Raw genomic sequence first — 15,431 nt, forward strand, 5'->3', positions numbered from 1 at the left:
TCTGCAAATGTCTAACTGTTCTTCTCAACTAAACTTAAAATGCAGGTTGGTTTAAATGGAATAGATTGTGATCCTGGGGTTGGAGGGTGTGTTGTTCCTGGGTACAGCTGACCTCTTGTCAGTAGTCCCATTGAAGGACCCTGCAGTCATCTAGAATATGACTGATGACCATGATCAGTATGTCAAACATATGAGGTTCTCTTACGGTTACGGGACTTTTACACAGATCTTTGTGGATGCAATAAGTATCACTTTTGTATAAGGCAAATTGTATTTTAATGTCCCTTTAAACAATATTTATATTCGTGATCTAAGAGGTCATCCTGATTTATAAACCCAGGTACAGCACAGGCCGTTTCCTAGAATGCAATAACTGCATTTTTGCTAGTACAGTATTAATAAAGGACAGTATTGATGTTTATGGAGTGAAGTTAGAATAGAGTTTCCATTTTGAGTGTTTGACATCGCTGAGTATTTTTTTACTTGTGTTTCATATACACAGATCATCATCCTGAGAAAAAAATTAAGAATATCACCGACCCCTCTGTAAGGTTGTTAAAAATTGAAGACCTGCAGAGTGGAACAAGTTATCAGTTGGGATTACGAGCCTACACCAGAGGAGGAGAAGGCCCAATTAAATCGTCCACCGTAGCGACCAAAGACAATGGTAAGTTCCCACTGGTGCCTTTAATATTACTGTCCTAGTATGGGTGGGTTTGTCAGAAAGCTGGTGGAAGGGGATGTGGCTACACACTCTGGCCAATCATCTAGCTCGGGGAATAAAAAATATGAAAGGAAAAGTTCCGTCCTGTGAATGTGACACAGTAGCAATGGAACTCAACCCGGTCGGCCAATGAGCACGATCTCGTGGTGTCTGCAGTCATTGGTCCATCGCACATAGTGATCTGTTCACTTGACCTAAGCACCAAGTGAGTGGATCTGTAAGGGATCCGTCTAATGACTGGATTTTCCCTAGTTTAGACTCTTTTCATGCAGACCCAATCCTTTTTGTCTTTACTTTTTCTCAGTAGTTCTTCCCAAATTTCACGTTACTGTCTCCATTTATCTATATTTTATATTATGAAAATGCAAAAGATGATTATAGCAAGGATCCTAATAACGCTCCACATGTAAAATAGCTGCTGTTAGGAAATGTTTTTTTCAAAACGTTATGTTGGAACCTGCAAATTAAAAAGCCAAAATCCCTAACCTGTAATTTGTATTTTTTTTTCTTTAAGCTATCGGGCTAATATTTGCCATCCTAGTCCCAGTTGTAGTCGCCGTTGTACTTGGTATCGTGACGAGCACCATATGCTACCAGAAAAGAGAGTGGTGAGTAACGACTGGGGTGCCCTAGCCGTCATTCATAAAGCTACACGGGGTAACGTTCCACGGAATTCTGGGTGACCAGATTTAACCACAATGAAATAAAATGGAGCAAACGATATTACAGAACTATTGTTTATGATGTAACCCATTTCATCTGTTGGCTCAGTGTTTTGTATTGCTATCCCTAGGCAATACTGACTTGATTTGCTGTCATTGTTATGTGCACACCTGCCTTTTGGTTGGAAAACAACTTTAAAACTTACCCATTTTTTTTTTGTTTTTTGTTTGCAATGCTAATGTTACCCACGCAACTAACATAGTAACATAGTAACATAGTTGATGAGGTCGAAAAAAGACACCAGTCCATCAAGTTCAACCTATTTTGGATCTCTTGCGATCCTGCACTTATATTTGAAACTGTTTTCTTTTCTTTCATAGTGATGACTTCTTTGTTTCTAAAAAATCTCCTGAAAAATAATCACACACACATAGGGGGGAATTCAATTCCCCCCAAATTCCTGCGGCGTTAAAACTATTACCATTGTTACGGTAGTTTTAACCCGGGTTTCTGCTCGGCGTTGAAATTACCGTAATAACGGTAATAGAGCGCCTTATTACCATAGTAAGGGTAATAGAGCGCCTTATTACCGTAGTAAGGGTAATAGAGCGCCTTATTACCATAGTAAGGGTAATATAGAGCGCCTTATTACCGTAGTAAGGGTAATATAGAGCGCCTTATTACCGTAGTAAGGATAATAGAGCGCCTTATTACCGTAGTAAGGATAATAGAGCGCCTTATTACCGTAGTAAGGGTAATATAGAGCGCCTTATTACCATAGTAAGGGTAATAGAGCGCCTTATTACCGTAGTAAGGGTAATATAGAGTGCCTTATTACCGTAGTAAGGGTAATATAGAGCGCCTTATTACCGTAGTAAGGGTAATAGAGCGCCTTATTACCGTAGTAAGGGTAATATAGAGCGCCTTATTACCGTAGTAAGGGTAATAGAGCGCCTTATTACCGTAGTAAGGGTAATAGAGCGCCTTATTACCGTAGTAAGGGTAATATAGAGCGCCTTATTACCGTAGTAAGGGTAATATAGAGCGCCTTATTACCGTAGTAAGGGTAATATAGAGCGCCTTATTACCGTAGTAAGGGTAATATAGAGCGCCTTATTACCGTAGTAAGGGTAATATAGAGCGCCTTATTACCGTAGTAAGGGTAATATAGAGCGCCTTATTACCGTAGTAAGGGTAATAGAGCGCCTTATTACCGTAGTAAGGGTAATAGAGCGCCTTATTACCGTAGTAAGGGTAATAGAGCGCCTTATTACCGTAGTAAGGGTAATAGAGCGCCTTATTACCGTAGTAAGGGTAATAGAGCGCCTTATTACCGTAGTAAGGGTAATAGAGCGCCTTATTACCGTAGTAAGGGTAATAGAGCGCCTTATTACCGTAGTAAGGGTAATAATGCGCAGGCCGCGTTACTTTTACTTGTAACACGGCCAATTGAATTCCCCCTGTAGTGATTTAAATGTTGAAAGAAACAATTCAACAGCACTTTGTATTGTAGGATATTTATGATAAATAGGAAATTACATAAATTCGTCTTGTGTGTCAGCCTTTCTCTATTTGTATCTAAGGAGCTGTCTCCTGTCACTTCCTAACACAATAACACGTCACTGAGGAATATTACACTTATGATTATGTGTGAAGAGAGAATGGAAACACAAATGGTTCCTGTAAAGAGCATTTTACTCCCGTTTGTGGCTGCTGAAAAAATCACAGGAATTCTAGTCCTGAAGATTTTAACATTGTTGTAGCAATAAAAAATGACCAATAGTGTAATCTGCCGGCCAAGGTCTAGTGATTGGGGAAGAAGGGAAATGTCAGACAGAGCAGCTGAATCTCCAATGTAGAAGTAATAAGAAACAAACTTCAGTTATAACGATCTGCAACATGTAAGAACTGCTATGTATCTTTCCATCAGAAGACCGAAGGGAAATACTAACAATAATTAAAAAAATGTGTTGTTATAAAGGATGATGGGAATTAAACATGACATGGTATGGGCTCCCCTGTCTGGTAGAAATGGACAGAATTGAACACGTGGCATTATCTGAATCCGTCCATCACTAGATCTGTGCTAAAGATTTATACTGGATCCTGTTGGTACATTGTCATGTCTCTATGGCCATAATTATGATAAATATATATTGCAATGAGATTTTTATAAGCGACTACATCTTAAAAATAAAACCCATCAGTAAATTTGTTTACTGCACAGTAAACCCAGCGATAAAAGTAGAGATCACTCATCCCTATGTGGAATGGATTATTATAGATGAAGTCTATTTCAGTTCTATTTCAGTTGGATGATGGACCAAATAATTATATAAAAATGTTTCTAAAATGTAATTTCAGTGACTGGTGAAAATTTTAATTCATAATTGACTGTTTGTAACAAAGGAGTAACTTTTGCCAGAGCTGGATTATCCCTCGGTGCCCAATATGGGGCCCTTATTGGGCACTGAGGGACCCAGATTGTGCAAACTTTTTTTTTTTTTTTTTAGAGTTGTGTTTCTTGACAAACTGAGTGGGAAGAGGGGGTCCAGACCAGGTCCTGTCTTGGGGACCATAGGGTCTTAATCAGGATCTGAAATCTCTAGTCATATCTACACAACCTTGCCAAGTTTACACATACTAGCTGGAATCTTTGTTATTTACAGGATAGAGCCATTCAATGATTTTGACTAATTTAAAATGGTTGTTGCTGGTTGCTACAACTTACGGAAATAACTCATGACTTCAGAAAGCCTAAATTTGGCTAAAAGTAGAAACCTACTTTTCCTGCCATTTGACGGTTCTATTTTAAGCATTATGAGTTAGTCTAGAAAGTTGTTTTACTCAGCAGAATATTGCGCAAGGTCGTTTTGAATGGAGTTACTACTAATGTCGGGCAAGTGAACATCCTGAGGCCAGTCAGCCGAATCAGTGAACAAGTAGACTTCTAGATCTGCTAATGACCTCTCCTGTATAGATGGCTCCAATCCTTTTTGTTTGGGTTTTGATAGATTGTTTAAATCTGAATCTAGAACTCAATGTATTTGGTTATAAGATAAACTGACCTTATTTTTCTTCCTATAGGATCAAAGAAACATTTTATCCAGATATCCCAAATCCAGAAAACAGCAAAGCTCTCCAGTTCCAGAAGAACGTCACAGAGGTAAGTTCAGTGTAGTTTGGTACAAGAACTTCAGTCTCCTCTTCTAGATCGGGTCATTTGTGGTTCGGTGCTCTATTAATTGCACAGCGAAGTCCTATATAGATGAAGCAAGTGAAATGCTCTTCACATCTTTGATGTTGCTTTACGGTATATAAGCAATGTGTGACGGGATGGACTTGTCTTGGATTTGTCTTGGGGCTCCTCTAACCATCGGTAACTTGACGTTACTGACCGCTCCTACTGGTTCTACCTCCGTAGTGCCCCCAGTAGAAAAATAGTCACTGCTGGCGCCTGGAACTGCTGTGTGTAGCTGCTGCAGCACTTCTTTGCTGGTGATTTGTGGCTGGTGCCTCCTGACCGCTTTCTCTGAATCAGGATGGCTGGGTAACTGTCAGAGCAACGATTCATGGAGTTTGGTTCAACACTGGGTTGGATGAGTGTTAGCTCTTATTTTTAGGCCACAGTAATTCAGCAGGGTCTTGGAAGAATAAGAGTTTTTACCGCTCAATATTAGCTCTTAAAAGAGCTGTTACACACTGTAGAGGAGGTATACATACACTTCATTATAGGACTTGGGACCCTGAGGACTGGTGCCTCCTCCAAGACGAATATGGCTCCAAGAGTAAAGGACCCAGACTTACTGTTGCTGCAGCCACCGGCCCCCCAGCCCTCAGATTCACAATGTCTGGTTTGGCTCCTTAAGCAACGTTCACTTTGAACGCTATCCAGTGTGATGGAGGATCTTCCTCACTGCGGTAGCTATCATATCCAGGACCTTCCCGTCATGCCTATTCAGCTCTCTCCTGCATCTCTGCATTAATATATCACTTACTATAGTGAGCTAATGCTAAATAGTAGGTCAACTACCAGAAGGTCATTATTACAAGTAATCTACTGCGTTCTGTACAGATCAGATCCCTGAAAAGATCTGGAGCATTGAAACTTGAAAATTCCCCTCCCAGTCCCCACCACCCATCAAAATTATGTCACATAATTCACACACTCATCCAAACATGCATGTGGTCCCCCAACCTACAAAAAAAGTAACATCACCTAATTTTTGGGCCACCCACTGCCCAACAAATATGAAAGAAAATATTATGCCTATTGAGGTAACAAGAAAATGCAGTAGACGCCTGGTGTTATGATGCTATGTATAAGTAATGTCGATAACGTACAGCCATGAATTAGAAAGTAACAGAAATTTAACTTTTTTTTTACTTTTTGCATTTATTTTCAGGGAAACAAAACTATTAAAACACTGGAGATGAACCCCTGTACACCCAATAGTGTTGAGGTCGTGGAAAACTTTTATTCGGTTCCAAAAATCTTGGACACAGAACTTAATTCTCCATTGTCTGAAGGTGGTTCGCTTCCGGAGGATGGTTCTGAGGCTCCAGACGATAATCATACTGTTGTGTCGTATTGCCAACCCACCCTTCATGGAGATACATCTAACCCAGTGTTGGATGAGTCTGCGACTCCATCTCAGGTGGTATATATCGACATCCAATCCATGTACCAACCACAGGCCAGTTCAGAAGAAGACCTTGAAAATGACTTTTTGGAGGAAGCCGGTTACAAGCCACAAATGCAATTGCCTGTTAGTACGGTGAACCCTGATAACCAAGCGGCTGCAGAGGACACCTTGGCTGCATCTCCAGGGTATAGACCTCAGGGCCACCCAAACACGTGGCCCATGGATTCCCCAGGTTCTCCTACATCTATGGGAAGTGAAAATGCTTCTTTTGGCAGCCCTTGCTCTGTAAACTCCAGACATTTCCTGATCCCTCCGGTGGATAATAAAGATTCCCTCAAGCCGACCCATGTAGGATGGTCGATCTCTTCTCTGTTTCAGAACAAGCAGGACGATTGAGCATGGGAAAACACCTTATTCAGCGCCTATTAGCATGTCCCAAAGGGCGTACAGCAATGAAGGACCCAGTTGTCCAAGCCTGCTTAATGTTTTGTACGGGCAGTCCTTGCCACAGAAGGTTGATTGGCCAATGCTACCGGGTATCTGTTGACATGGGATACGGACGTTGATCTACACAATATTTCTGTGTTTCGGCATTACGTTTAGAAGTGCAATCAACTTTTGTTAAATAGACTGTGATATAACAGCATTACTACCATTGTGATGTTGGACAGGGACAGCTCAATTTAGGTTGAAAATTTGCAGGATTCACAAAGAAGAGGGATCCGTGCATTGTGCAATTTAGCCGAAGAGCTGGCATTTCAGTAACAATGTGAAATAATGGACAGTTTGCTTCAAAATGCAATCGGAAATTGGTGGAAGATTGATTTTAAAGGATATTGAAGGGATTTACTATTCATACAGTGTGTATATAAACATTTCTTAAATCTATTGTGGAGATGCTGCATGTTCCCAAACAGGGGCAGAATGTGGCATTACTAGGCCCCATCATTTGGGCAAGTGGGGTGGAGGTGATGCAGTCCGTCCTCTGCTTTTCTGAACAAGCGTGGGGGGGGGTCATTTTGGCTTCATTGCGCAATCTTTCAGATGACTGCGGGCGCAGGTGGCAGCGGAACTGCCGTCATTGGCAGGTGTGTAGCGGCTACAGCTCCCCCTGGCTTTCTGATCCCATAGCTGATTTACCGCCTGCAACGGGGCAGTTGAGTCACCGCTTCCAACCTAAAGCTGACCACATGCTGCAATATGGCGGCCAATATAGGATTACTGGCCAGATATTGCGGTAGTTGTTGCCCCATACTAATCCCATGAGACGGATTACTACCCGGCGTGTTGGTGAATGCAGTCGGGTGATGACCACTGTGGGCTTGTGACTACAGTCATCTAATGGGGGCATTAACGAGCCCCAATATAGACAGCCATCTGCTTGGCTCATGCACTCAGTGGTCGCTTCTCGTCCAGTTTGGCCACTGATGCCGTTACTCAGTGCTGAAGCCAAACGGCAGGATCGACTCGTGTGTGGCCAGCATCGGTAGACATGATCTTCGTGGCCTTGGGTCTTGAACTTAATTTCCCAGAAAGTCACTAACTACCAAGGACTCCACAAACCCATAGAAGTTAAACTGACAGTGGTTGAGTATCTCTGATCAGTTTATTTAGTTTTATTTTAAGACCTACAATGGAGATCTGCAGCTTTTAGTGCCAAATGTACTAATCGCAATCCGACTGGTCATTTTTCGCACAGCGTTTCAGAAGGGTCAAAACCACTAATTAATCCTGTTTTTCGTATACTTGGCAACAAATAGGGTTAAACACTACATTCAGGTCGATAAGGAAGCTGACATCTTCCTAACATGAGCTTAATATGTAGCAGACTGTCCAAAAAACATGTTTTATTTTTATATTGCAACACGGAACAGATTTCCACATGTTTTTCATTTGAACATAGTCACATTTTTCTTTTTCTGTGAAAAGATTTTGTCTCTTCCTGTTTTTTTGTCAGGAGGTTTATGAATGTATTTTTGTTTTTTGTTTTTTTGTGAAATCACTACTTATATTTTTATAAGCTGCAGTTATGTTTAGATTTTTTTGTCTTGTGACTTAGTTTAGAAAACTCCCCTTTGTTTTGTGAATCTACTGTATTTGAAAGCTTATGTGGATGAGATAAGAAACAAACAAAAAGTACGTTTTGTAAAAATAAATGTACATATTTTGTTTGTTTTAGGGAAGTATGATTCTAGAACAACAACTTTTGTTTATTTATTTTTTTTGTTTTTTTCTCCCCAGTTCTTTAGGATTTCAAGCTGTCTGGGTTTTAAGAACTTGGGTGCACGAAGTTGCCTTAGATTTGCAAGTCTGGGGGTTAAAACGAATGTATTTAGTTAGTAAATCAACCCCCTAGGTATCCAAATACATTAATTATCTTGCCTGTCTTCCTGCGGGAGTATGAAGATAGTTGATAGCTAATTAGGCTTAATGAATCCGTTTCTGGCGGACAGTAAAAGTGATGCTGAACATTGACATAGGATAATTAGAGTTTCCAGGTCTTGCATGATTATTTGATGCAGTTTAGGGGAGAGACTGATTAAAAAGTGTCCTGAAAATGAAAAGTGATTTATACATTTACATCTATGCAGTATTTCAAAAACGCATTAGTTGAAAAAAACTAATTTAAAAAAAAAATATAGATAAATGAAAGGCGTATCTAGTATAATTTTGATATTCAATGCCCTGGTCAGAGGTTTTAGCCTTTTTATTAAGCTGGAATGGTGAATTTGCCTTACTATCCAGTTAATAGCGTAGTCATTTTAATTGCTCTATCTTGTCTACAAATTGAGCATGAATGAATTTGATATGAACGGAGTCAGTTCTTAATAATTACTTGTACAGCCCAAATTCCAAAGCTCCTTTCAGCACTTCTAAACAGGAGCTGAAACGTGTTCCCTGTTGTTAGCACCACTATCTGTGTGAATAGACGTGATGTTAGATGCTGTGTGTGAATGTCCTCCGTTTGTCTCTGTAGAACACTATGATAACTTGTTTGGAATCGGTTTCCCCGTTCCAAGCAGCTAACGGATTTTTGTTCTTGTGGATATTACAGGTTTGCACTTTGGTAACGTGCACAAATGATTTGTGAAAATACAGAATGCACTAAGCTTTGCACTTGCCTTTTAATCTTAAATGTCAGAATCTGTGAAGACCTTGCTCTATTGCGGCTCAGACTACTGTATACATCCACACATTCACTTAAGTTTGGGTCTGACTGACCATTATTGGAACTAACCAGTTTGGCTTAAGACTGCTGCGGTCACTGCTAACTATAGATTAGTTCCACGTATCGGGTGGCTTGTTTTGTTTCTCCTGAGATTCCGGCTACAATTGAAATCTGGTCTTCACTGGAAACCATGCTGGACATAAATAGTACAAAATACAGAATTATCGTTAATGCTGAATTACTGCCTTCGTAAAATATTTTCCAAGGTGCAGCCATCCCAAAGGGAAATGAACATTGAGATGTTTTAAACCTATGAGTATCCTAAAACATTTTTGTAGAAAAATGTCTATTCTTTTTAAAGAAAAAGGGGGTGAGGGGCATTTTATTATGGGGGGGGTGTATTTATGATTGGAGTGCGGTAACTATCAACTATCATTATGTGTTGCTGTAAATCACAATACCACCACTATTTATCTTGCTGAGGCTGCTTTGGGAGCCCCGGCAAAGGCTACCTCCTCCGCGAAGACTTTCCTCTTCATGGAATAAGCACTGTGCGCATGCGCCGCTAAGGTCGAAGCTTTGATCGGCCGGGGATCCAGCGAAGCTGGAGAGGATTCGGCAGTAGCGCCATCCTAAGATTTCCGCAGCCTAATAGATTGTCTAATACCGCTGCCCCATATAGGTTAATGGGAATCAAGTTAAGCGCTGGTAAATAAGTTAAAGCCGGATAAATCTGTGATTTCTTTAGCGTTTTCTTTGTGGATTAAGGAAAAACAGTGAAAGCGGATTTGGGCTCTTCACGCGATGTTAAATAGGCCACATAACCTCCTATTTCTCTGTTAAGGTTAATATAAACCTGCCGAGGGCAGGATTACTTACACTTTTTCCTAACTTATGAAAGAGAGACGGTAGATTTAGGAGGTTTAAAACACTTCATGTTCAGATTGCTGTCATACCGAATAGGGCTTTGTACCAGCTAGAAGTCTGGTTTCCCTCTATTTGAACTAGTGTGCATTCTTCCTACCTCCTTGGGGTCTGTAGAACAGCCCAGAAAGTGTAAATAAGAGGATAGAAGAAGTCCAATGTTCTAAACGTTACACAGTCAAACCTCTGCACTGATTACAGGGTTTACTTCTTTCATTTGAGATCATTTGTGCTACAAATATGGCAAAATCGTAACTAGCTTTTTTTTTTTTTACATCCCATGCCATTTCATAATCTTGTTTGTTTTATTAAATTCATTAAGTATTACGTTTTTTTTATGCTAGAAGATGTAAAATATATATTTTTTTATAATCTAAAAAAAACCCTGATTGATCATGCTTAGTGTTATATTCTGATAGTAATTTTTTTTTTTTCTACTGAATTTTTCACTTTTTTTTGTGATCTCCAAAAAGCACTGTCGATGTTTTTCTTATATAATGCCCGGTGTCAACCAAAATAAAACATATGGGCGATAAGATGGATTTTGGTATTATAGCTTTTACTAGACATGTGATGTTAACGGTAAGGGGGAAAATAACTGTAGTTATACTTTCCCACCAACTTAATATTGCTTCTGTAGCTATGGCCACTAACTGAGAGTCAGAAGAGGGTCATGTCTGTTTACTGGGAGGAACTGCAAGTCAAGAAGCAGGGAAGGTGGGACAAGTTCAGACCCATTTTAGAACGTTCCAAAAATAAAGATACATGTACCAGCTTTTCATTTTTTTTTATTTTTTTTTTCACTGTAGTCAGTGTTCCAGCTAGTTTGTTTTCTTTAACGGACAAATAAGCCTCCCTAACAGGAAACTATAGTTTTTTGAAAGATAATCCCCTGCAATATGAAGTTTAAAATACTATTTCCACCTAAAAACAGACACATTAAGTTACAAAAAAGAGTTTGCACTGCTTATTTGCACGTTCGTAATTAACCCTTAATGAGTGTATCTAGTAACTCCAAGCCCAGTCCATGCACTCATAGCGCCTGTTTTTTTTACAGACAGACTTACTAAGAGGGACTTTCTACAAGAAAACTGGTAGCTAAGATTGATAGATGTTGGTTTCACAAGGGCATTGTTGATTTGTAAACAGACTCTAAAGTTTACTATGATTAGCGGTGTGGCTAAAATGCAGAGTGATTGCGAATGGATGTGATAGGGCTGGAACTTGGAGAGAATAGGTTTAGTACATGGGAATAGCAGTGTAGCAGTGCCTTGTGTGTGTATATATATATATATATATATATATATATATATATATATATATATATATATATATATATATAATTATATTCTCATCTCCCATAGTCCTTCTTTGCTGATTGGACCCTGCCGTGATGGTGGTTAAAGTGGTCAGTGCTGCAAAGAGGACATGTAATTATTAACGCCAATTTGAGACATGGAATGAGCTTTCACAAAGTATAGCAGTGTCCAGTAAGCAACTTTTGAACGATATACTAAGTGAGAAGAGCAAGGAAAGCTAAGATAGTACAGTTCACTCCTTGTTTTAAAATGTAACATAATTGATCTTTGTAGTTGGCTAATGACGATAACGTTCCATTCATGTCCATGACTATAAGTCTACAAACTACAAATCCCAGCATGCTGCGCCAGCCACGTTCACAACAGCTGGTGAGACACAGGCTCTTCTACTACATCAAGTTAGGCAACCTGTGTTTTCCCCCATAGTGCTATAGAACAGATATGGTGGTGGAGGGGCTATACTATCAAAACAGTCATCTTTTCCTATGAGAAATAAAGCCTATATCGTTAGTTTTCTTTTATAATAAAGTTTTTGTTGTTTGCTTTCTAAAACGGTCAGGACTCAGGGCACTACCCTTATTGTCCTTAACAGGTGTGGCTTATTGCTATTCCTGCCATCTCTAGTATTGGCAGAGTATGTAATATAGATGTGTCTGGAGGTAGATGGAGAGAGTAACACTGGAAAACCCCTGCATGAGTGTTTACCCTGTATATACATAATATACATTTATTTCAATGCAATGACAAATCTGTGGTTCCTCCTGGGCATTTCAAACCTAGAATGATCATATGTGTTGTTTTGTGTATAACTTTAACTGAATGTTTTTTGTTTGTTTGTAGTGTCACACATCAGTGTAAAATTTATTTTGTTTAGGCTGGTGTCACACCTGCATTTTTGGAAGCAGCGTTTTTATGCAAAGTCTGTGGGATTTGCTTTTTGCCAACAGTAGCAGTTTCCGAAGCTTCTAACTCTCACAAACGCTGCATGTGTTGCAATCAAGCTCCATTGAAATGACTGTAAAACGCTGAAGATGTGGAAAAAAAACTATTGAAGTATCAAGGCAGCGTTTTCCCTGGTACATAAAAGAACACTCAAGTGCTCCTATATCGGCAGCAATACTCTGCTTCTAAAACACAAATGTGTCTCCAGCCTTCTATTGTACCATAGAGCATTATTTCAAAGCCAAATAAAACTGTGTTTGTCTTCATGGATTGTTAAATGGTGTTTATGTCAAAATACATGGAAAGTACACTGCCAGTAGCATTTTGTTGATTGTTAAAACACTATAAAAAAAAAAAGTGTATATATCTATGTGAATAGGCTAATCGATATACTCCACAGATCATGGATGTCGCACTTAATCACTACTCCTATTACACGTACGCTAAAACAGTATTTTTTTTTGTTGTATAAAATAAATTTTGATGCTGCTTTTTTATTATTTGAGCCAATTGTAGTTTGAGCTTTTTGTTAAAATAAATTTAAATAAATGCACATTTTGTGTTTAATCATTTTGTTCTTGAATTGCAAACGTTCTGTGAAATACTACAGTCCTCGCAGACCTGCACCACGCGTTTTGAAGAAGCCGTTAACGATAACGGTTAGTCACTAAAATGCGTTAAAATTCAGTAGACAGCAAGTTGTGTCTTCTCTGACCACCAGGGTGTGTGTGCTCAATTGATATTGAAGGACATAATTAGATAGATGGATGAGCAAATGTCAAACACTTTCCAATATGCAAAATTAAAAATGTTGATCGTAACTTATAAATATTCATTGTGGCTACTATATATGATTTATATAAAACACTGTTTATCTAAGTTTATAGAAATAACCATTAAGCATTAAAAATAATACATAATCTGGAAAACAAAGTTACTGGATTAAACGTGGAAATTCTGTCCTTCCGATCAGGAATAGAGTGGTTTTTCAAAAACTTATCTACATGTCTACATATTGGGTCCAGAAGATGAATATTCCTTAGGATAGACTTTCCCCAAAACTGTCGCTCTTATACATAACATTGATTGTGTCTCCCGAGCCTTTGGAGAGGTGTAGCTTAGTGGACTATACAGGGTAGCAGAATTATTATCTTTTAGCACTCTTTAGTACTTTGTTCCCACCAATCTGCTGATGTCTTGGCACAGCAGGAAAGTTTCGTGGCTGAAAATAATGTTGCGAAACAACAGTAAAAGACAAGTCTAACCAAGTCCCGCAATCAGATTTACTGTGCAGATTAACCAGACGCGTTTCTTCACTGTCAGTGATGTCATCAGACGCACATGTTATATGGTCCATTCCGCCATGATATTTACATTCCCTTTAATCAATCACTAATCTCCATGAATTAGTCAAGATGCTAATTTTTTTTTTCCATAAGTATCTCTTTATATAAGGCTTAGTAAGAATCTCAGAATAAACCTCATAATAAACATATATAGCAAAATAATAGATACTGAAAATAGTATAAAGACATCTGAGTGTTGCATCAAAATATGCAATTTACTACTTGAGCATTCCTTATGTAAAATGAGACATGACTCCTTAATGCAATTACAATCAATTATATTCTATATATTTTAGACATCAGAATTATGTACTAACCTCGTATTGATTTGTTGTCCTCCAAGGTGCAGATCACGTGACCGGTTCAATGATTCAGCGTTAAAATATTAAATAGCACATTGGTTAAAATTAATTCTTAAGTTATGTATTTTTATTATTGTTTTTAAAACTTAAATGTTCAGAGTACATCAGGCCTGTTTGCATAACAATGTCTTTGCTATTTCCGCTTGTTCTATTTAATCATTCCCTTTCTATTATTTATTCACAGTGGTTTACCCTAGTTCTCCTTTTATAACCTACGACAATAGTGATTATTACATCCACCCACTTCCTAATTGCTCACCCCGTGTGCCTTTTTAAGCCACAGATGAGGAAGTCTTAAGATCAAATCCAGCAGTGATTCATATCTGAAATATTGTTAAAGTAAATCTAAAGTTAACTAAAAATGAAAAATAAACCTCTAATAGCACACTATATTGTGACATAAGACAATAAACCTCTAATATAAGACAATAAACCTCTAATAGCACACTATATTGTGACATAAGACAATAAACCTCTAATATAAGACAATAAACCTCTAATAGCACACTATATTGTGACATAAGACAATAAACCTCTAATATAAGACAATAAACCTCTAATCGCACACTATATTGTGACATAAGACAATAAAAATAATTGGCACTGAATGTCATTCCTCCTAAAAAATAAAAAATTAATCCCACCAAAACTATTAGTAGATATTATAGGATATATGTAAATAATACATTGTTTCTATTCAAACATATAATTGAGTCCTACTCATGCCTTTAATGTACTTGGATTATAAAGTGTATAGCTATATATATCGTTAATTACTTTTTAACAATTTGCCAATTTCCAAAAATGTTTCAATAAATGAGATACATTCTCTAATGTTGACCGGAATATAGTATCTCCTAATCCTAATTAGTGCGACAATAAAACTAGAATCTCATTCTATCCTTACAGTTTGCTAATATAGATGGGTCACTTTATAACCTTCGGTAAATTATCATTCTGTAATTGGGACAGAGAGAAAAAAAAATTCCATATTTTCAATCCTAAAACTAAACACCCAGAATGCCTCTTTTTGACAAAGGTTCATAAACCCTCTGTCACATTTCTTCTATATGTTCAACCTCTATTATTTTATGGTCTGTGGTATTTTACTTATTCCGAATGTGTGCTACGGAATTTGCTGGTGCTATATAAATAAATGATGATGACGATGATGTGTCCTATGTTCTAGAATCCTCATTTTCAAGGTCCTACATATTGCAATTGATAATTGTACTCTAGAACATATATAATGTAACAAGCTTCATAATTAATGTATTTTATGTGTATTGTGTGTTAGACTTGATCAAGATTCTAATGTTCTATATTTGTCATACAG

General features: G+C 38.2%; 1 protein-coding gene across 3 annotated transcripts in view; it reads left to right on the forward strand.

Moving 5' to 3' along the window:
- LIFR (LIF receptor subunit alpha) overlaps positions 1-12,954 on the forward strand; it is a 73,310-nt gene extending 60,356 nt beyond the window's left edge. For all 3 annotated transcript variants that reach the window (XM_075184223.1, XM_075184222.1, XM_075184224.1), the window contains exons 17-20: positions 503-667; positions 1,239-1,332; positions 4,475-4,553; positions 5,794-12,954. In XM_075184223.1, the coding sequence (XP_075040324.1) occupies positions 503-667; positions 1,239-1,332; positions 4,475-4,553; positions 5,794-6,429 (974 nt within the window). In that variant the 3' untranslated portion in view covers positions 6,430-12,954. The remainder of the gene's footprint in view (positions 1-502; positions 668-1,238; positions 1,333-4,474; positions 4,554-5,793) is intronic.
- The last annotated feature ends 2,477 nt before the right edge of the window (positions 12,955-15,431 follow it).

This window comes from Mixophyes fleayi, chromosome 1, assembly GCF_038048845.1.
Source record: "Mixophyes fleayi isolate aMixFle1 chromosome 1, aMixFle1.hap1, whole genome shotgun sequence".
Lineage (NCBI taxonomy): Eukaryota > Metazoa > Chordata > Amphibia > Anura > Limnodynastidae > Mixophyes > Mixophyes fleayi.